Source organism: Psittacula echo (genome assembly GCF_963264785.1).
Source record: "Psittacula echo genome assembly, chromosome: Z".
NCBI classification, from domain to species: domain Eukaryota; kingdom Metazoa; phylum Chordata; class Aves; order Psittaciformes; family Psittacidae; genus Psittacula; species Psittacula echo.
Window position 1 is genome coordinate 14,380,133 of NC_137742.1, and position 22,108 is coordinate 14,402,240.

Sequence of the window (22,108 nt, forward strand, 5' to 3'; positions counted from 1 at the left end):
GTTACAATCAGATATGCCAAGTAAGTACTATGCAGATATTCATGTTCAGATGTTACTACTTTAGAAGAGTAAGTCATGATATCTTTTCCCTCTCTTTAGGCGTAATACTTGGATTTTCTCTCCGGTCATATAAGATGAGCTATCGGGAAGTCAAGTACTTTTCATTTCCAGGAGAACTGCTTATGAGAATGCTGCAAATGCTGGTCCTGCCACTAATTGTGTCCAGTTTAGTCACAGGTAAGAAATAAAAAAGAAACTTTCTTTTTTGTTCTTTAAATAATTTGATAAAAATGCACACACCAAATATTATAATAAATGAACTTTCCATGTCCTAAAAGTGTTATAACCTACAGAAGGAGATACATTTACTGTTGCTGCTTTACAGGCAATATAACAAGAGGTTTGAATTAATATACAAAGAAAGCAATTCCAAGGCAATCTAACTGGACGAATTACTATATGTAGCTTCTATGAAGGTGACTCTGTACTCTTCTTTTTTCTCTTAATTTCTGAACAGGTATTTCCTTCACAATGTCCTATTGTTATCACAGATAATGTATCTCAGAAAAATACTTCCAAGACCAAAGAAAGTTGAAACTGTGAATTGTGAGCCTGGGTAACCCATGCCTGTAAACCCAGATCGGCAAAACATCTATCTCCCAATCTTTTATAACAGATTAGAAAAAATAGCTGATAGATGGATAGATTGGATAGTTTTGAAGAGACTTCATTCCATCAGTTCTGTTAAATTCCATCAATTCCATTGCTGTTTTCTGGTCAGCAGCTCTGTTAAATTTCAAGCCCTCTTTACTAAGTTGTTCCTTGAGCTAGAAATACAATAATTAATTTCTTATGATGATATATGCTTTGTCATTATATCTAAGTTTTGTAGAAAATCTCTCAGATCTTTTATGAATGTTCAGAATGTATCTGTGATGTATTTATTGTATTTATTATAGAAAAGAATTGTATTTATTAAAGAAAAGAAAGCATGAACATTGGTTTATCAGCACATTAGTGGTACAACTTGGAGAACTTAATCAAACCACACACTGTGCAGTCCTATGTTCTAAACACCTTAAACACTTCTTAATTGCCAGCAGGTCCAGAGACTATAAGCTCTTAATTTCATTAATTGTCAGATGCCTTAATATTAAGATCTCCTCTTACAAATGCAATTGAACATAGATACAATCTTCACAGACACCAAAGATAGTATATATGTATATAAGCTGTTAATACAACAGCAGCAAACTAGGGTATTTACAGCTAAAAGAACATTTGCCTTCACATATTTCAAGGAGAAAGTAGTTTGTTTCTATACACACATATTATACAGATACCGAAAGCTTAATGAACACTGAAACCAGAGAGAAATTTATAAATCTTGTCTGGAAAACAATCATAGAATCATAGAATCATAGAATAGTTAGGGTTGGAAAGGACCTTAAGATCATCTAGTTCCAACCCACCTGCCGTGGGCAGGGACACCTCACACTAAACCATGCCACCCAAGGCCTCATCCAACCTGGCCTTGAACACTGCCACGGATGGAGCATTCACAACCTCCCTGGGCAACCCATTCCAGTGCCTCACCACCCTCTCAGTAAAGAATTTCTTCCTTAGATCCAATCTAAACTTCCCCTGTTTAAGTTTGAACCCGTTACCCCTTGTCCTGTCACTACAGTCCCTGATGAAGAGTCCCTCCCCAGCATCCTTGTAGGCCCCCCTTCAGATACTGGAAGGCTGCTCTGAGGTCTCCACGCAGCCTTCTCTTCTCCAGGCTGAACAGCCCCAACTTTCTCAGCCTGTCTTCATACGGGAGGTGCTCCAGTCCCCTGATCATCCTCGTGGCCCTCCTCTGGACTTGTTCCAACAGTTCCATGTCCTTTTTATTGGTGTTGAGGACACCAGAACTGTACACAATACTCCCAAGTGAGGTCTCATGAGAGCAGAGTAGAGGGGCAGGATCACCTCCTTCGACCTGCTGGTCACGCTCCTTTTGATGCAGCCCAGGATACGGTTGGCTTTCTGGGCTGCGAGCGCACACTGCAGGCTCATGTTCATTTTTTCATTGACCAACACCCCCAAGTCCTTCTCTGCAGGGCTGCTCTGAATCTCTTCTCTGCCCAACCTGTAGCTGTGCCTGGGATTGCTCCGACCCAGGTGTAGGACCTTGCACTTGGCATGGTTAAACTTCATCAGGTTGGCATCAGCCCACCTCACAAGCGTGTCGAGGTCCCTCTGGATGGCATCCCTTCCCTCCGGCGTATCAAAACCACCTCAGAGTCACAAACATTCATAAGGAGCTGGCCTAGTGATAAACCATGCTCATCTGCTGTATGGCCAGGTCTCAGCAGAGATTTTGTGAAATACCAGAACGATGAGTTTCCAGTTAATTCTATTCTGAAAATAATCATCCATCTCTGGATTTAAACAATTCCTTTCATTTTGATGGCTTTTATCCCCCTTTAAGACCTTTGGAGTCCTTATCCTTTTTTATGCCTTTTTTCATAACAATAATTTCCCTTATTATATGAAGTTTTGGCAAAGAGAAATCTTATCTATAAGGTTCATCTTAATAGCATACCAGTGCCTTATAATATTAAGTGGACTATTCTTAGAGTTCCCTTTTGAATTAGAGATGGTAATTTGCCAGGTGAAAACATTTTAAACTTCTTTAGTTGAGCAATGAACAATCAAGGAAAACTCAATGAAATTCACAAATGGCAGATTTCATAATTCTAAAAGAATCATTAAAACCAACAGAACTGTATCTTTTTTTATGGCATTAAAAGTAAATTGCTAGTTGTTGCTTAAAACTGGAAAAAACTTTTCTACACTGAACAATACCTCATGTAGTGTAAAAATTTTTGTATGGGTTTTTATTTTGCTTGTATATATTTGCTGCAGAACTGTCAAGTAGAAATACAGGTATAATTGAATATCTAAATAATAAAGAACTATATGTAACCTTTACAGGTGTACTACTATGCTATTTAATAGAAGCTATTGGTTTCTTTTTTTACACATTATTGGATAATTCTTTATGCTTCTCAAGTCAGTCTTAAGTTATTCTTGGCATCCATGAGCCAAATCTGTTATTTCCTGTATTTTGTTTGGCAAAGTAAAGTGGTTGCCTCTTAACTAACCTCAGAAGGATTCCTCCAGGGTCTTGAACACTGATAATATAATTGCTTCTTCCAACTGTGAATGATCTGAACAAATACTTATGCTGTTGACAGGAATGAACGTGTGTCCTAGATATGGTGTTCTAGGTTTCCATTTGTATATATGTAAGTGTGCTCAGTTTAACTGGTAATGACAATATCAGCACATATGGTCTCTGAAGTACTAGAAATAAGCTGGGGATAGTTATATTCCTTTGCAAATTTTGTGAATGTCAAAGAATTAGAACAAAACCAAATTAATAATCATACGAGCTATAGGCTGTTATGTAAATGAAAGATAAATTGAGAAACTGAAGGATTTTGCTATACAGCTAAACAGTTCTGACAGTTATTCACAGAATCTCAGGAAAATAAACTATAAAAGGTGAATTCAATCCAGTCATATTTCTCTATAGTCGCTTTTTGTACTTTCACATTCAAAAGTTTTTACTCACATTCACCTTACGGCTTATCATTATTGCATGTGGCTCAAGCAGGTATGCACTTTTCTCTATGAGATTTTATCTTCTGATGTGTATGTTACCCGGCATGTACTAACATCTGCTTGGGCAAAACCAGACTTTATTTGCATGCCTTTCACCATCTTTTACTGTTTATAGGAAAATACGTTTATACAAATATCGGTAGTCTTTATCTTTTGTAGTTTAGATAAAACCCAGCTGCGTACTCTATGGTTGCTGGTCTTCATTCTCTACAGTCTTTCAAATAGGAGAACTCCTAAGTTGTTATTCCCAATCAGTATGTGTTACAAAGTCAAAGGCAAAAATTAAAGCACAGCATATGGGAGGCAGCATAAATAACCACAGAAACTGGTGAAATTCCCATTTGGATTATTTCATTCACAAATCTGACCTGATACAAAAACAGACTGACAGTTTTGCTCCATCTCTGTTTTGAATTTGCTGGAATTATAGGAGTTGAAAATATTTATTTTAAAGTAAATCAAACTGGGGAAAGAGAAAGGGAATGTAGAAACAATGAAACAGCAAGGTCCACTGGCTCACTAAAGAATGCACAGCAATAATAGAAACAAGCAAAGATCCCAACTATGAATACAAATACAGTGCACTGTGCATTAGATTATAATGCTTACCAAACTCTTAATGGGAGTAACAGTAATATGGTACAAATGAATCTTAATAACACACCAGTGTGTAGCAGGAAAAGAAGATGACTACATATGATGGAAATTTTAATGGAGACATGTAGATAAAGTTGTCACAGTTCAGCAGACACAAAGTATATAGCTGTTTTAGTTATATCAATGTAGAGAGGGAAATAAGCAAATAATTACAGCAAGAATAGTATATGGGGCCACCAGTGAAAGAGTTGCTGTAGAAATACTGCACCGAAAGTTACCTAGTGACTGCTTGCAGCTAGCTGTGATGCTATCACCAATAATCAGATATGCATAAATGGACCATATATTTTTCACCACATACAACTGTTTAACAGGAATATGTTAGCCATGAAGTTAAATAAAATTATTCTGAAGTTAATATATGATGTGATGGACTTAAACTAGGTTGTATGAGAGGGAACTGATACAATGGCACAGCCTCCCACATCCGATAGCAGCTGTACCCGGTCTTCTGTAAAGACATAATTCTAGCAAATAATGCAGTCTCATATTATTAAATTTAAGAAATTAGGTTTTATATTTACCTTTCCAATGCTTGGAATGAGGCAGTGAATAAGCCATCAAGTGTAACTGGATGCAAATGCTATTAAATCTTATCAAAACACCTGTCCTCTAGTAAATTATTTTTTTTCACTTTTTCATGTTGACAATTATAGTGTCCTTTATTAACATCTTAAATTAATAACAGTAAACATAAAAGGCCAGAATTCTGAATTTGCTCATCCTAAACACCTCACATCAGAGAACACATTAGGAAGGTCTCATAATGAGACATGTGCATCACCTCTTCAGAAAAGTGTCAGGAATACATCCTTTGCCTAGGTTTATGGAAGCAGGAGCTATAATGCATGAAGTCTCTAGGTAGCTCCAGTGTTCTGTCTGCTCGCTGACAAATCTATTGTGGAAAAATGGCTGTCACTTACTATAAGGTCCCAGGTGCTGTCTCATATCAGCCACAAATGTTTATGGTAATTTCAACAGATAGAAAGTCTCTCATTCAGCAGGATTCCAGAGAAGGGAACAAATGATATGGAGCCAGATTATCCTTCTAATAGGAGGAAAAGGAGGGGTCAGCAGTAATTCCTTTTAGCTCATTCTGGCAGAATAGACTTACAACCAGCACCTGTGCATCATCTTGCATATTCACTACAAAGCTGAAAGCCAGAAATATTAACAAAAAGTGAGTCGTCTCTGTTTCATTTTAAGAAATGCGACATTCTTGATTCAGTTCGTATAGTTCATACATGAAAACTGAGATACAATTAGGCTGCTATTTAATTTGAACATCCAAAAACTTTTTTCCACAAATAAAGGAAAACTCATGTTTTGGTTTGTGTGTGTCCAAAACCAAGTCTGGCTAAAAATGTGGGCATGCAAGTTACTAAGTTTGTAGAGATCCAGCCATCTTGCAAACAGGATTTTCTGTAGGGATAAAGAAACAATTGAAAAAATATTGCAAGTGTTGATTCCTGTGCTGTAAGAGTTTCATCTCAAGCTAGCATCTTAATGGCAGATTCAGCAGCTGAAAATGCACAAACATGAAACTTCAAACACATAACTACTTCCAATACTGTGTTTTCAGCGCCTGTATTACTGCATAAAACAAATGTCTATAAGGTCTAGCATATAGCCTGTAATAATCATTATTTAGACAGGCACTCAAAGATGAAAAAAATGCAATCTTCTTGTACTGTTCCCCTCCACAGTCTTTAAGAGAATGTAGGAAAAATAAGTTCAATAATTATGTCATGTAATTCTAAAGTATTTTGGACAAAGGTTTTAGAAGTTAAAAAAATCAGTTTAGGTAGCAAGCAGCTACATTTTGAAAAATCATTGAGAAAAAAAAGGTAGAGTGGAAACTATTCAGCACCTAGAAACATAATTTGTCGAGTCAAAGCAGAAAAAGAACTATGTCCAGATTTAGTGTCTGTTGGCAGTCACTGTAACAACGATTCCTGAATACGTTTCCTGAACAAGTTTTTACACCAAAAGTGTTCCAGGAGGAAATAAACTCTATCCAGTTGCAAGTCCTGGATGTTAGAAAATTATAATGAAGTGTTATGTGTATTTGTAGAATAAACACAGCTTTGGGTGGCACTCAGAAAGTGCTATATACCTTTATTTATGCAAATACCAAAAGTAAATAGTGACAAAAGGATCATAAAATGAAAATATAACTAAATTCTGAACCATTTCTGAATCAGTTTTGAATAGGAAACACACAGCAATCTCTCTTCACACAAGTCTGAGAGATCAGTGCTAAGCAAACCCAGATCTCACTAAAAATTAGAATGCAGTAGGAATAGAGATTAAATTAGTGGATATAATGACAATCTATAAAATAAAATTTTATTATATGTTAAAAAGGAAAACCTAAGCGTGGTATACAGCAGAAAATACACAGCTGTGGTTTTTGAAGTCTTAGTCTCTGCAAGCAGAGACATGCACAGGCAGCAAGGGCATTTAAGAGCAAAGTCTGCAATAACTAGACAGCAAAATTAAAAAAGCCCTTTAAAATAATTCCAGTTTGCTAGGAGCCTTTAATTAAAGGCTGATTTAAGTTTCACTGCAAAATACAGCTTTTCTTAGTGGACCACTACTCTAAGTTGTTTCACAAAGTATTGAATTGGTTGTTAAACACTTCTATTGAGTTTGCAGTTTGAATGGGATTTCAACTGAGTTGATAATAGGTAACAACCTATTGTGCCATCCACAAAGACAGTTTGATTTTTTTATCTTAGTTCAAAAGGATAATACCAAGACTTTTCTTGCTGACCAGCATTTCACTGGCAAAACAAAAAGCAAAAACTATTTGGAGGAACACATAAGAGTTAAAACATCTTGCCTGAGCACTGATGAACTATTGTCAATCTGCACTGTCTCTTTTTTAACATTTCTATTTCAATCAAAGGCAGAAGGACTGAAAATATCTTAGGTACAACTCAAAACAAATTTTTGAGTTTAATATAAACAAATATGAATTGGTTACGGGAAAAACAGTAGGCCTGAAAATTTTAAAAAAAAGAAAATCAAAAATATTACAAATGTAACATCAGCTACATTAGATTGTAAATAGAAAAGACTTGGTGGTGTGTTTTGTACAGTAAAATGGCCAAAATGCAAACCTAAAGCTCCTCAGCATTTTGGGAATTAGGACACTGAAAACAAGCATTTTATTCGGGATATTGAAGACTGAAACTGTAAAGAACAATGTTGTCACTAATGAATGACTCAGTGATAATGTGACAGCTCAATTAGAATGGTGCCAAGTGCAAAGTAATACACCTGAGAAAGGGGAACATACTACACCTATATTATACCTAGTCACAAGCTCTCAGATGGCCATTAGTACACAGACAAGAATTCTCCGACTCGCAGCAGCCTGGGAAAGGTGACAGAGCATATTAGTGGAATGGAGTTCTAGTGAAATGCAAGTAGGGATTAAACAGACTACAACTTTATGGCTTGAGAAAGCTATAATTGCAGAAGATGGCCATAAAAGTCCATAGAAGATATTAATCACTTGTAGAGGCTTAGATGAAGTAACTATTATTATATCTCATAATTATTTTTCATAACTAAGGAAATAGAATATGAAATAATATGAATATAATATGAATATGAAATAATATGAAATAATTAGGTTGAATGAAATAACTAGTGAGCACATCTATAATAAAGGGAAGTACTTTTACACATAGCACACAACTTGTGCTGTGCAGCGCCACAAGCCAGAAGTTAATTGTTTCAAAAGGCATGAGAGTTCACTGTAGAGACACAGGCATCATGAGGCAGCCATGAGCTCAGCAAAATGGTTGCTGAAACCTAGAATCTCTTCACAGAATTGCCATTTTCTTTTAATTGGGTGGAAAGTCTCCTGGTGGTAACTTTTTCAGACTCACACAGTCAGATCTGGTTTTCTTCATGCAAGTGCATCCAGGGTGCTGTTATACTGATAAAGTTTGATGCAAAACTCTTGTAACATACCACCAGTCCCGTAAATTACTGGGTTTTGTTGTGATGGCTTTTTCCAGGAAGCATCAGTTATGGCTAGGTCTGGGCATACTCTGCCAGTTCTGGGTGGATTCTGCTTCAGATATTTTACTCGGGACACCCTGAGGACACTTTTTACCCATTTACACAAGGCCTTTTTCGTTTGATTCCCTTTAGGACTTGATCTTTCCAGGTTTGACTGAATGATGTCACTAACACATTTCACAGCAAAGTTAATTCAATTTAGGTAAAAGCCCATCTGTGTGTCTCTTGAAGGTAGCAAGTACCATCTGAATTCCAGAAACAGGGAAAAAGAAATTCCTACAGTCCCCTACCTCTTCTCAGGGCTGGCTTTTCATGAGTCACCTGTCTCTGCTTCTTAGGAAAACAAAGTTTGTATGTTTCGCATTTTTGATCTTGACCAAGCATTCATCTTTGTCAGGCATGATATTTCAATCTGAAAGAGGGACAGAGGGACACATGCTATCAGCACAGATTCCTAAGAAATCTGCACACTCTAGCAAAGCAGAGCAGTTTAGTACACAGCAGACTTTCAGTTCCTGCTAATGTGAAGACAGCTATACCTAGCAAAACAACAAGAAAAGCACCTGGTGTGGTAAGCTCTTAAATTCTGGTTCTTCAGCTCAACAGAAACAAAAGTTTGTGTGTTCTTTCTATTTATACTATCTTGGAAGGACCCTTTTCTCTGCATGAGTCTGTCAAAACCAGATATACCAATGTTGATCTACAAAGAGAAGTGAAAACTACTCAGATACAGAAAGACTTGTGCAAAAAAAAAAAAAAAAAGGTCTCATTATTTATGGGGCCATATTATGTAGGAAAGAAAAGAGAAGGTTCTTTAGTTTCACATGAACTGATAGCAATTCAGTTCTAATATCGAGTGAAAAATACGCTAGAAAACAGTCGAGTGCTCAATTCTCATGTCAACACAAGCTTTCCAATTTTAGTGTTATTCTTAAAGACCCATCATCTCTTAAAATCAAGTATCAAAGCAAGTTGAATTCCTGGCCCCTTAGTTGTGAAGAAAAGCTCAAAACTAGATTCTGACTGTATTCTGAAAACTCAACAGTCATACAACAAAGAGCACTTATGTGAAAAAATGTTGGGGTTTAGAGTATTACAGCATTTAGAAAACATTACATGTAGTTCCTGAGTTAGCAGATCTGGTATTAATCTTTAAGAAATATTCATCTTCTCTACTTCACTGAAGAATTTGGTGGGCTTCAAGCATGTCAGAAGTTGTGAAGAGTTTTTTGGACTAAGCACATGAACATAAACATTTATTTAGATGCCTCAGTTGAGCATGTTTTCAGAATCAGGCTTCAGTAACAATTATATACTTAAACAGAATTAACATTTTTTCAGATAATTACACCTTTTCATCATCAGAATATTATACCGCTAACTCCTTACTGGGGGTAGATAAGAAAAAGAGAAGTACGGCATAGTACTAGAAGTAACCTATTTACAATAGAATTAACATACTGATGCTCATTCTTTTTGCCATAAACAGCTCTCTTACTTTCTCTCTACTCATATGCAAAGCTAAACACTTACTTTATTCTGACCTTTCACCACCCACTTCTAACTTAGATCTGAATACTTAGATATTATCTGAGATTCTTCAGTGAATATAGTTTCTTTCCAGAGCTAGGGGAAAAATAGGTTTTGGTCAAGGGTTTGCCTAATGAATGACTATTTCATTAATGAATACATTCTTGCACTGAAAATCAGCTTTGTGCAATATTTGCAATTGTGGTATGTCTTAACTCCCCACCCCTGAAAACAAAGTTGCTGAACATCAGCTTACTGAGTCTGGCTAATATCTAAAGGCTAATGAAGCTGTGCAACAGCCTACATCCTTAAAGAAAGTAAACTTTCAAATTCAAGATATGATGTTTAATAGTTCATTAAAAAATAAATAGAGTTCTTTCCTGCAGGACATTGCAGTTAATAACGTTCTCTTCTTTCATCTCTTAAAATAAGCTAGCATTTTCACTGGTATACCTCAGACCGCCCGTTGAAATTTATATCCTCAATCCTCCCTGCAAGCAGATGATGCCCAAATGGTAACTGTATAACACTTGAGTTATGGAAGCCAAAACCTATTCTTCTTCTGTACTTAGCACTGTAATATCCCAGAAAAAGAGCTGAATAATGTTATTAAAAAGCAGTGATTGCTACTGTCAGGCATTGCAGAGGAAATCTTAACTTCTTTCCATCACCTCCTACAAGCCTGTAAGGTGGAGAAAGACAAAGCAAAAAACTGTACAGCTTTGATGTTGCAAGGCTGAAACTGAATCAGTGACCCAAAGTTCAAGAGGTCATTGAAACAAAGGAGAGAAAAGAAGGAAAACAAAAGCCTTTTCATATGAAACTCCAATTCCACACTTTCATAATGAGTTCTCAGAACAGCCTTAACATCATTACTGAATTGTGAAAAAAAAAAAAAACCAGCCCACAATTATAACAACAATTTAAAATGTCATACACTAATTGCAGCTAAAGTACGGAATCCTTAGTATTCATATGGTGTATTACCAGAGGACTTTAATTTCACAAATAGGAAGCATTGATTTAGGGTGTAATTAAATTACAATTTAGTGCTATGGATGATGAAAAAAAAAAAAGGATAAATGCATATTATATTCTTAGGTGTTTTAAGTGCTTATGATGTTCTAAATTTGAATGTTCTTATTATTCAGATATTAACTTGTGGATTATAAATAGTGTTTTAAGATGCTGCTTGTTCATAAACTGAAAAATGCTTATACACATTTTTTCAAGTTATGACTACATTAGATCCCATACTCTTTAAATAGACTTCGTTGTACTTCATAAAGGAAGTCTCAGATTGTTTCTAGACTCTTTATTTAATACAAAATTCATTTTTATACCATATAAAGTTTTATATGTAGAACTTTTCTTATCAAATTCAAGTTGAAGTGATTCTTTAAAAAAAAAAAATCTAAAAGTGCTCTGTATTGTCAAATTAGCTACTGTCCTGCAATTTCTATTGCAAGTAATGAGTTAGTTAGAGACGTGAAAGAGCTCTATACATTTCCTTATGATACGATAGATAATACTATGTAGTGATGCATTTGTACCTAAACTATCAGAAGGACTGAGGCCCCACTATACAAGCCCCTGTACCAAAGTCAAAAGTATTGGGGGTAATGTCTTTCAGGACAGACTTCCCCAGGCTGAGAAGATGTTAGGTTGACATTGCTGACTTCAATGTCATAGATGATAGATAACTGAGCTACTTTTGTAACAGTATAGGGAGCAGGATAACAGCAGCATGGATCTCGGTTCAAAGTGATGTGTGTTGCTTCATATGAATGCAGATAGCTCTACAATTCATCAGAAATTAAGATTATACTTGTAGGGTGAGAAGAGAAATATCAGGAAAAAGAAGTGTAAATCCGTCAAGAACAACGCATGGAAACACACATACTGTTGTAAAATATTACAGACTGAAAAAATTTGTGGCACATTGGAAGTAGTGTATTGAACTAAAAGGATTACAAAAACATGTAAACACCAGCAGGGTACGTGTAACATAGACAAAAATGAAAGCAGTAGATCCATGAGCAGCTCACATAAATTTTCTGGAAGATCAAGGAATGAAACAACAGCAGATGAATGAACTGCTAGCTTGAAAGCAGAATGAAAGTTTATCACTTTTAAGTTGGACAGATGCACCAATTAGTGCTGTGCCACTGACAAGATTCCTAAAAAAACCCAAAAAATACAATTAAAACGAAGAGCCATTTTTATTATTAAAAAGCTTGTAGAAGAATAGACAGTAGCTACTGCAAAACCGAAAAATATGCAGGATTCTTTCGTGAGTGGGAAGTTACTAGAGTAACTCCAGTTTACTCAAATAGACATGTTGATGAATTAGGAAAGAAAAATTATATCAGGGGCTTAAAAATTGTGCAAAAATTAGAATTCTAAGCAGAAATCGAAAGGCCAGGTTTCTACAAGATGCATTAACACAGTACCATTAATTCAAACCTTAGTTGAGTAACATCCAACTGGGCAAAGCTTATTTCGAGATGATGACTGCTGCATGAACACTATTTTAACACTAAGTTAAAATTAACTTAACTGGTGTCAGATCCTAGCAAACAATCATCCAAATAGAAGACATTATCACTGCAATAGAGTCTATTATTGGAAGTTTTAGTGAAGGAGCCAAGAAGTGGCTGGCCAGCAATCCTGGATCACATTCTGAGAGAGAAGGTGATGCCTCCAGCGTAGAGCTGTGACAAGTTACAGATCAGTACAATCCCATACCCTTAGCATTACTAGTTATTGTATCTGTACAAATACCTCTAATCTCATATCTGTATTCTCAAGTATCTCATATTATTTTTTCAGTAGCAGCTAAAGCAGATCAAGAGTGACTTAGCATAGTGAAGAGTCTACAGCTTCATACAGCCAGTCAGATAATAGAAGCACTGTACATTGGTGGAATGTTGTTTCCTAAGTGCTGTGCATGCAAAACCATGTCTGTGAAGAACTCCAGGCACAGTCTACCGAAACTCAGACCAGTGTTTTAGCAGATTAAAAGCTTACACGTGTATTTTAAGAAATTGCATTACAGATTCTTATGGGGCACTAAGTAATGTGCATAAACACCATCTATAAGGCAAAAGTATCTTTGTCACTGGTATCTTGCCAAGATGCATGTGTTTCATGTTTGAAGTAGATGTTTTTAGCAATATGTTCGGAATAACTGAAAGTTAGTATTTTCATCCTTGGGAATAGGGTAGCAGTCTTAAATTCAAGCATATTTATTTCAGTCTTGTAACAACACGTCCTTTAGGACTCAAGCTAACTTAACGCGCTTTGGCTTATCAGCTACTACAATTCACTTTTTTCCTCATTAAACCAAAATAATTTACCATGCTACATTATGTTTTTCTTAAGGCAATGTGCTCCTTTTTTCACTTCTGATACAGAAAATAAGGCAGCTCTATACCCAACCGAAGAACACCATTTCCAGCAAAGTTTAGTCCAAATGTCTGGACATAAAAGGATGTCATTTTAGAATTGCACTGTGCAGGTAGCAGCAGTGTTTTGTTACCAAAAAAAATCGTGAGCTGCTATTTTCTGTGTTCCTGGGTCTCTGATTCTTGGCTTGAAGACAGTCAGCCCTTTGTACTCTGTTATTACAATGAGGTAACCAAAGAAAGACAGTCTTGGTTTGAGACTGTCAGCTGTTACTAATCACTGCTTCATGGCTTGCTGTGAATCCCTGCTTGCCTCTCCCTCCTGCTCTGCTTAGCACACATAAAGAAGATAAATTACTCCCTAGTTTCCCTTCAGAAAGCATATTGTTTGGCGCATTCCAATACTGTGAGCAAAAGATGGAATAATGCGAAGAGTTAAATGGGTATCTAAACAGCCGCACAGCAGGAGCCTTCTCAGGCAGATGCAAGTTTCAAGAAATGTTCTTTCCTACTGGCTCTCCAAATGTATTCTGTTCTCTTGAAACCTAAAAAGTACATCAACTATACTTTTCAGAATGGTAGAGCATATTCCTGCAAGAGGTTTCCTGCAGTAACACAAGTATGACTGACAGTAAATGCAACATCTAACTGTACCATATTTCATAGAATCATAGAATCATAGAATAGTTAGGGTTGGAAAGGACCTTGAGATCATCTAGTTCCAACCCCCTGCCATGGGCAGGGACACCTCACACTAAACCATGCCACCCAAGGCCTCATCCAACCTGGCCTTGAACACCACCAAGGATGGAGCATTCACAACCTCCCTGGGCAACCCATTCCAGTGCCTCACCACCCTAACAGTAAAGAATTTCTTCCTTAGATCCAATCTAAACTTCCCCTGTTTAAGTTTGAACCTGTTACCCCTTGTCCTGTCACTACAGTCCCTGATGAAGAGTCCCTCCCCAGCACCCTTGTAGGCCCCCTTCAGATACTGGAAGGCTGCTATGAGGTCTCCACGCAGCCTTCTCTTCTCCAGGCTGAACAGCCCCAGCTTTCTCAGCCTCTCTTCATATGGGAGGTGCTCGAGTCCCCTGATCATCCTCGTGGCCCTCCTCTGGACTTGTTCCAACAGTTCCATGTCCTTTTTATGTTGAGGACACCAGAACTGCACACAGTACTCCCAAGTGAGGTCTCATGAGAGCAGAGTAGAGGGGCAGGATCACCTCCTTCGACCTGCTGGTCACGCTCGTTTTGATGCAGCCCAGGATACGGTTGGCTTTCTGGGCTGCGAGCGCACACTGCAGGCTCATGTTCATTTTTTCATTGACCAACACCCCCAAGTCCTTCTCTGCAGGGCTGCTCTGAATCTCTTCTCTGCCCAACCTGTAGCCGTGCCTGGGATTGCTCCGACCCAGGTGTAGGACCTTGCATATACATATTTACATATGCATATTTACATATTTTATTTTATTGAGATGCGTAATACTTTGATATCTATAACTTATTGATCAACAACAAGCACAGTGTGGAGACTTTTATGGAAGTCTTCCCTTCTCTCACGGACTGACACGGTCCTGACAGACAAGAATTTAAAAAGAAGAATCTAAACAATAGTTTGGGTTGGAAGGGACCTTTAAAGGCCATCTGGTGCAATACCCCTGCAGTGAGCAGGGACATGTTCAACTAGATCAGGTTGCTCAGAGTCCCATCCAACCTGACCTTGAATGTTTCCAGGGACGTGGCATCTACCACCAGCCTGTGCCAGTATTTTACCACCCTCATAGTAAAGAATTTCTTCCTTATATCTGATCTCAGTCTACCCTCTTCTAGTTTAAAACCATCCCCCTTTATCTTACTGCTACAGGCCCTACTAAAAATCTGTCCCTGTCTTTCTCATAAGCCCCCCTTAAGTATTGGAAGCCCACATAATGGCTCCCTGAGGCCTTCTTTTCTCCAGGCTGAAGCCCAACGCTCTCAGTCTGTTTTCATAGGAGAGGTGCTCCAGCCCTCTGATTATCTTCGTGCCCTTCCTCTGGACTTACTCCAACAGGTTCATGTATTTCTTGTAAAGGGAACTCCAGAGCTGGATGCAATACTCCAGGTGGGGTCTCATGAGAGCAGAGTAGAGGGAGAGAATCGCCTCCCTCAACCTGCTGGTCATGCTGGACACAGTTGGCTTTCTGGGCTGTGACTGCACATTGCCAGCTCATGTCCAGCTTTTCATCCACCAGTAATCCCCAAGTCCTTCTCCACAGGGCTGCTGTCAATACTTTCAATCCTTTCAGTTTATTACCCTTTAATACCAGGTGTTGCCCCAAACCGAGTGCAGGACTTTGCCATTGGTGTTGTTGAACCTCATGAGGGTCACATTCACCCACTTCTCAAGCTTGCCCAGGTCCCTCTGAATAGCATGTCAGGTCCCTCAGGCATGCCAACTGCACTACTGAGCTTGGTGTCACCTGCAAATTTGCTGTGGGGGCTCTCGATCCCACTGTCTATGTCATTGATGAAAATACTAAACAGTTCTGGTCCCACTAAAGAACTCTGAGGGACACCACTAGGTACTGATCTCCATCTGGACATTGAGTTGGCCAATCAAGTTGTTTGTACATGGAAACAAGCGAAGTCAGAAGTGAGCATGGCTGTGGAATACCCTACCAGGAAAATATGATAAAAATAGCAACTGATTTGAAACTCAAGCTCAATAAATTTCTAATGAACACTGTATAATATGTTTGCCTGCTGCATGTGGCTATTGACAACCCAGGAAACACCTTCCAGCATAGATTACTGTTATATTTTTTTTATAAGATAACAACTGAACTTGGTGCACTGAAATCAGAATTTCATAAAGAGAAGCTATTCCACTGAAAGAGCAGTTATCAGTGATGAATAACAGAATGATCTTTAATTATTCATGGTTAACTGAAAGTTAAAAGTTGTTGTAAAGCCACTAATGACTATTTGGGCCTCTACAAGTACATGTGGCAAGATTAGGTTAACATCCTCTAGAAAGAGTCTTTTTTCATCATAGGCAACCTTTCTTCTTACTGTAGTAGTGGAGAATCCACAAAGTAAGGCACATCACTTTAAGTGCTTATGTGGACTCTTCTGCATGTTATTAACTGCACCTTTCTGTTAAAGTCTGTAATGTCTGTTACTCACTCATGCAGTGAGATTTTTTTCTTACATGTAACAAGAACATCTGTGTATTTTCATACGTGTATATTTTTATGCCGAATTTTTAAGACAGTGCTGTTTGAGTAGCTGTGGCCCTCACAGACTCTCCTTGGCTCAGGTGCTCTTTCACACACCCTTGTTCTCTCCTTGTCATCAAATGGTGTTTGCTCAGCTCCTGGTGAGAACAGAGCCAGCTTAAAGATAAGCTGGGAGAAGTGAGGAATGCTTAACTTGTTTAGTAGTGCTACTACCAAAGAGCAAAGGATGCAGTTTAACAATACTACCAACTTGAAGTAATGACAAACTGCTGCCAAAATGCTAGTTTTCTGCCCTTGGCCATGCTCTCCTTCTGCTTCCCTTGTAAAAGTTCCGGTTTTCACATGACACTATTCTGAAATGATTCATAATGACAAACTGGCTGAAAAACTAACCCAACAAATCTCAAAGTTAATAGTTTTCTGGTGGCAATGAATGGGGAACGACTACAAAGCCGTGGGGCAAGTCTTGTCCTTTAGGAGCCACTCTTACCCGTTTTATTGGCTCATTGAATTGCATTAGTATATTCCAGCCACGGGTTTCATTAGTCAGCTTGGCATAATCATGGTCATGTAATTTTGGATCAGAAACAAGTGCTAATTTTCCTGTGAGATGTTTTCCCAGTGTTCTTTAATGGACCTGGAAAAACTAATCCAATCTAAAGTTAATAAGTTAAATATAATAAGTAAAATTAAATTAATGAAATCTAATTTCATTATTTAAATTTCATATTCAAATAAGTTAAACTGAAATTTAGGGGCAACTTGTCCCATCAGTTTATGCAAAAAGGCATAAGGAGCTGGATTTCAGACTTGCATTTTATGTGGCTTCAGGAAGTCATTAGCTGTATTGATTTAATATTAATTAATTTCACCAATGCATGTAGTTCTTTGAAAATGTTATTTAGCTTTTTTCTTTGCAGTTTTATTACTTAATGCTACTGCTATTAAAAATAATAATCAAGTTTGGATTAATTCTGAGCCTTGTCTTGTCAGGGGCTCAGTTGTCAAAGCTTTAAATATTATTTAACTTAACTTTTGTTTTCTGGGAACACTCAGCACCACTCAAGACATGCTCGTCATCTATCAGAATAAAGCTCTAGAGCTTAATCATGTTAATTAAATTTCAGCAATACTTCCACTTTTACCTATTACTTTGCCTTATAATTTTTCTGCCAGCATATTTTACCATGACGTTGCACAGCATTATTCATTTCCACAAATCCTCATCAACATACACAAAAGGATTGTTCTCATGGCCTCACATTGTGAGTTTACTCATCACACAGTGCTTAGTGGATGCAGTGGGTCAGGAGTACTTCATTTAAGACTGCTTCATTAGGAGAATGAAAGATAACCTTAAAGAAACAAAATTAGGGCAACACTCCTAAGTCAAAAATTGCCATTATTGCTGTTCCACTGTAGGAATCCTTAAAAAGCAACTACAATTTCCTAACGAAGAGACTGTAAAAAGTAAGCAGGAAAATAATTAGAAATAAAAAGATGCTATATTCATTACGTTTTGTTTTTAAAGACTGAGTCCAAAACATCTAAATGATGTTTTTATAAAAATCTACATTAGCAAGGGAATGCCATCAATTCAGTTCTAATACATTTGAATAAGAAAATAATTCATCATGATCAAGGAAATCCTCTCTTACTTATTTCCAGTAGTCACTATGTATGAGGGCCAGAATACAGTTTGTTCTGTACACTCATTCAGAACTGATTCATGTTTTTTATGTTTGCAGCATCATACAATTACATCTTGGCAGGATTCTGACTGAGAGGTGTTCAGTCATATGCCCAGAGATGATAGCCTCGTGTCAGTGGATCTACAGCCAAGTGCCCACACCAGGGCTATGAGCCTGTGGTTCCTTTTGAACTGGGCAGCATTGCTACTGTCCTGTGAGGAGAAGCTGAGGGTTCTGGGTTTGTCTAATTTGTAGAGAAAGAGGCTAAGTGGTGACCTCCTTGCTCTCTATGGCTTTCCGAGGAGGGGACGTGGAGAGGAAGGTGCTGAGCTCTGCTCCCTGCTACCCAGTGACAGGACACATGGGAGTGGTTCAAAGCTGCACCTGGGGAGGTTTAAACTGGACACCAGGAAGCATTTTTTTACCAAGAGGGAGGTCAAATACTGGAACAGGCTTCTTGAAGAGGTTGTCGATGCCCCAAGCCTGTCAGTGTTAAAGGGGCATTTGGACAATGCATTTATTTACATGCTTTAACTTTTGGTCAACCCTGAAGTGATCAGGCAGTCAGACTAGAAGATTGTTGTAGGTCCCTCATAACTGAAATATACTTTTCTATATTTAAAGTTTTCACCATTATGCCTCAAAAGTAATTTTTAAGGAAACCAAAAATTGAAATTTTGTGGGCAAAATATTAGATACTCTGTTAAAAGCACAAGAATGTTAATATATGAAAGCAAACACAGAAACTTCTTATTTTTTCCAAAAGTTTTTAAAAGGCAGCAAAAAAGATTTCAGAAACAGGGTCTTTCAACATGAAACACCGTAGCTGGGCATTTTAACTGTTTTCAAACTGAAATTACACGCATGCGTACACGCACATGCACAACCCCTGCCCACGACGACAGAGTCCCACTTGCTCTGAGAAATGATAAAATCACTGAAGGTACTGGCATCAGTTCTAAGTAGTGATTGGTAGTTTTTTAAAAAAACAAAAGAAATTCTTGCTTCTTGCCCAGTTCTTCATTGGCATCCTACTTAGAATCATAGAATCATAGAATAGTTAGGGTTGGAAAGGACCTTAAGATCATCTAGTTCCAACTCCCCTGCCATTCGCAGGGACACCTCACACTAAACTATGCCACCAAAATTGATGGTGATACTTGATGCCGAGTATAAAGAAAAAGATCCCGTTTAAAACCTGCACGTTATGTGCCCTGATTTGGTAAATCATGTTATAAGTGACTAATGTTAAGAGCAAACAGAAGTTCAATGCAATAGAAGCAACTCTGGATTTGTAAATGCTAGAATTCTGTATATCTAGAATCATAAAGTACATAAATCTAGACTCATATGTACAATATAAAAAAATGTAGTTGACACTAACACAATCATAGTATAGTAGCTATTCAGGAAAGTTGCTGCATCATTAGTTCAGGCTAATTTGTGGAACAATTACTAAGTCAAGTGAACAATCAGAACTATCAGCTTAACAATTCAGAATTTTTAATGAGTTGCCCTAACAAGATTTTTCTCTCCTTTTCCCTGCATCCTTTCTCTCTCTTTCTCTGTCTCTTGCAATTACACACTTACTTGCTTGCAGCCTTTCCCTGCATCATAAAATATTTCATTTCTTCTCTAATACCTTTGTTAATGAGCAACGTAGTGCTTTGCTTTTTGCCCTGGCACTCTGGAGAATTCTTTGTCATGTCTTTATTTCACTCACAGTGTGAATGATTCCTCACTTCTCCAGAGAGGGAAGGAGTAGGTGAAGGGAGAGGACAGGGGTAAGGGCTTGCGTTTGTTTGCAGTTTCACAGACTTGTCTTGCCACTTCTTTCTTTTCTTCCCATTCTCCCTCCTTGCCTCCTTCCCTCCTCATCAATACTTAAAAGGTCATTCCCATTCATGATGTGTGAGCACACACGCTGGGAGAAATTACAGGCGCTCTGCTCCGGGTTGCCTTGACAATTTCAAGGCATCCCTGTGCGTGGGGACGGGTGGCACAGAGAAGTTTCCCAGGCCCCCTGGGGAAAGGGAGGGAAATGGAAGAGAGGAGGCAGAGGTGCTGGAGCCAGCACCCATGCAGAGGAAAGAGCAGAGAGCAGGATGAAAGGAACACATACATCTCATGTGGGACAATGAGAGTTTTACTGGCTGGCTGTGAAAGGACACACTGAGGATACCATGGTCTGCAACACATGAAAGCTTTGGAGCGAACTTTATTGCTTCTCCATTAAGGACCCTTCCAGAGTCTCTAAGCTCTAAGCCCTCAGAGTCTCAGCTCTAAGAAATCTTGTCAACATCTTAAAATTTAAAGAAAACAATCCCTTTCATTTTCTTGTGTTTTGAAAACAAATTTAAAATATTTTTTTAGCAAATTCTTGTTGATGATATGCTGGAAGCTTTTGCAGTTTCAGCGCTGTATAGTACCAAGTGTCCCTCTTGTGTGTTCCTTGAGTTGCTATTAACTTCAGTGGGAGAGAGTGTTTCCCAGCAGGTCCCCAGTAGGGGCTCTCTGAGGTGAAAACTTGCTTCCTCCTCATATAGCTTTTAGTCATACTTAGGCGTGTCATCCCTCTGCTTTTAATGCTTGCTGCTATAAGGAAGCCACGAGCAGTTAGAGTGTAAGACGAGAAGAATTGCTGTTCCCTACTTTCAAGCTGAGAAGTCATTTATATGATAGCAAAAGCAGGAATAAGACTGACCAGCCTAAAATAAGGGACCATGTAGTCACAGTCAGAGTGCACAATAGGAAAACAAGCTGGAAAACAGCTCATAAAGAAAAGAGCATGACTCTTGCTCCCAGACATACCACTTTCACACACTTCACCAGTCAATCCCAGAATCAGTCCAAGAAAGAAAGAGGATCACAAGCTCTAATCCTTCAACACAGAAATCTTTAGTGGTAAAATAAGCCCTATACTGACTCCAACTGATTTTTTGGATTGCAGGAGACTCAACTTAGTATCAATTGTGGAGTGCAAAGACAGATCAGGATTGGTTAGAGTTGTAAGTACAAACGCCTGCAACCCCTCTAGGTTGACAGTGCTCAGAATTTGGTCCTGAGTCTATTACCTGGCAAGGACACAATACCGAGAACTGGCTGATACAATATCTGTGCATTTCCAAACCTTCCTACCAAACTATATAGGTTAGCCTTTTTATGCTCAGGATGTGAAACAAGTTTAAAGCTGCTGTTATGCTCTTAGCTAAAATGAAAAAATACACAGCCCATTGATACTACTTTTGAAATAGCAAGTAAGAATAAAGAACTAAAATATACAAAGATAAAGTTGCCTGGACTTGTATGTACGGATTCGTATTTCACTTTTTAAATTACACTTCAAGTTACATACTTATACTTTAAATAAAATATTTGCAACAAATGCTATCTGGTATAAATATTGTGCAAGTCAGTAGCAGACCTGAAATTCTGTAAAAATGACTAACTTTATTTTATACATTGGTTAATTATATTTGCATTATTCTGCATTTGCATTATTTTGAGGACTTTAAAAATATAATTGATCCTGCACCCACCATCAGAAGTGATACAGGACTTCCTGTTTGTAAAGATAAAAAAACTATTACTTGGTAGTATTTACCATTTTCACAGGTTTTCAAAACATAAATGGAGACTTACCATGAGCATTATAATCCAGTTTCACAGATGGAAAAACTAAGGAGAGGAATGAAGGATCAAGTACTTCAAATGTTGGATTTCCATTTTCAGTTCCTTTCTCAGTAACACTTTGTTCTTCCAGTACAATGGCAGGCATACATCAAGCATTTCAAGGTGCAAATCTAGTGGTCTTCCTTTGCGATTCATTTTGTGTGTACAAATTTTGCTGATTGTAATGGCTTTTGCCGAAAGGACAGGCAAGACCTTG

General features: G+C 37.9%; 1 protein-coding gene across 4 annotated transcripts in view; it reads left to right on the plus strand.

Moving 5' to 3' along the window:
• The window catches only part of SLC1A3 (solute carrier family 1 member 3), a gene marked incomplete at both ends in the record, with an annotated part of 59,814 nt that overhangs the window by 19,528 nt on the left and 18,178 nt on the right, over positions 1 to 22,108 (plus strand). For 3 of the 4 annotated variants that reach the window (XM_080637389.1, XM_080637390.1, XM_080637392.1), the window contains one exon: positions 100 to 237. The exons of the other annotated variant lie outside the window; for it this stretch is intronic. In XM_080637389.1, coding sequence (XP_080493515.1) covers positions 100 to 237 — 138 coding nt within the window. The remainder of the gene's footprint in view (positions 1 to 99; positions 238 to 22,108) is intronic. 4 annotated transcript variants of the gene reach the window in all.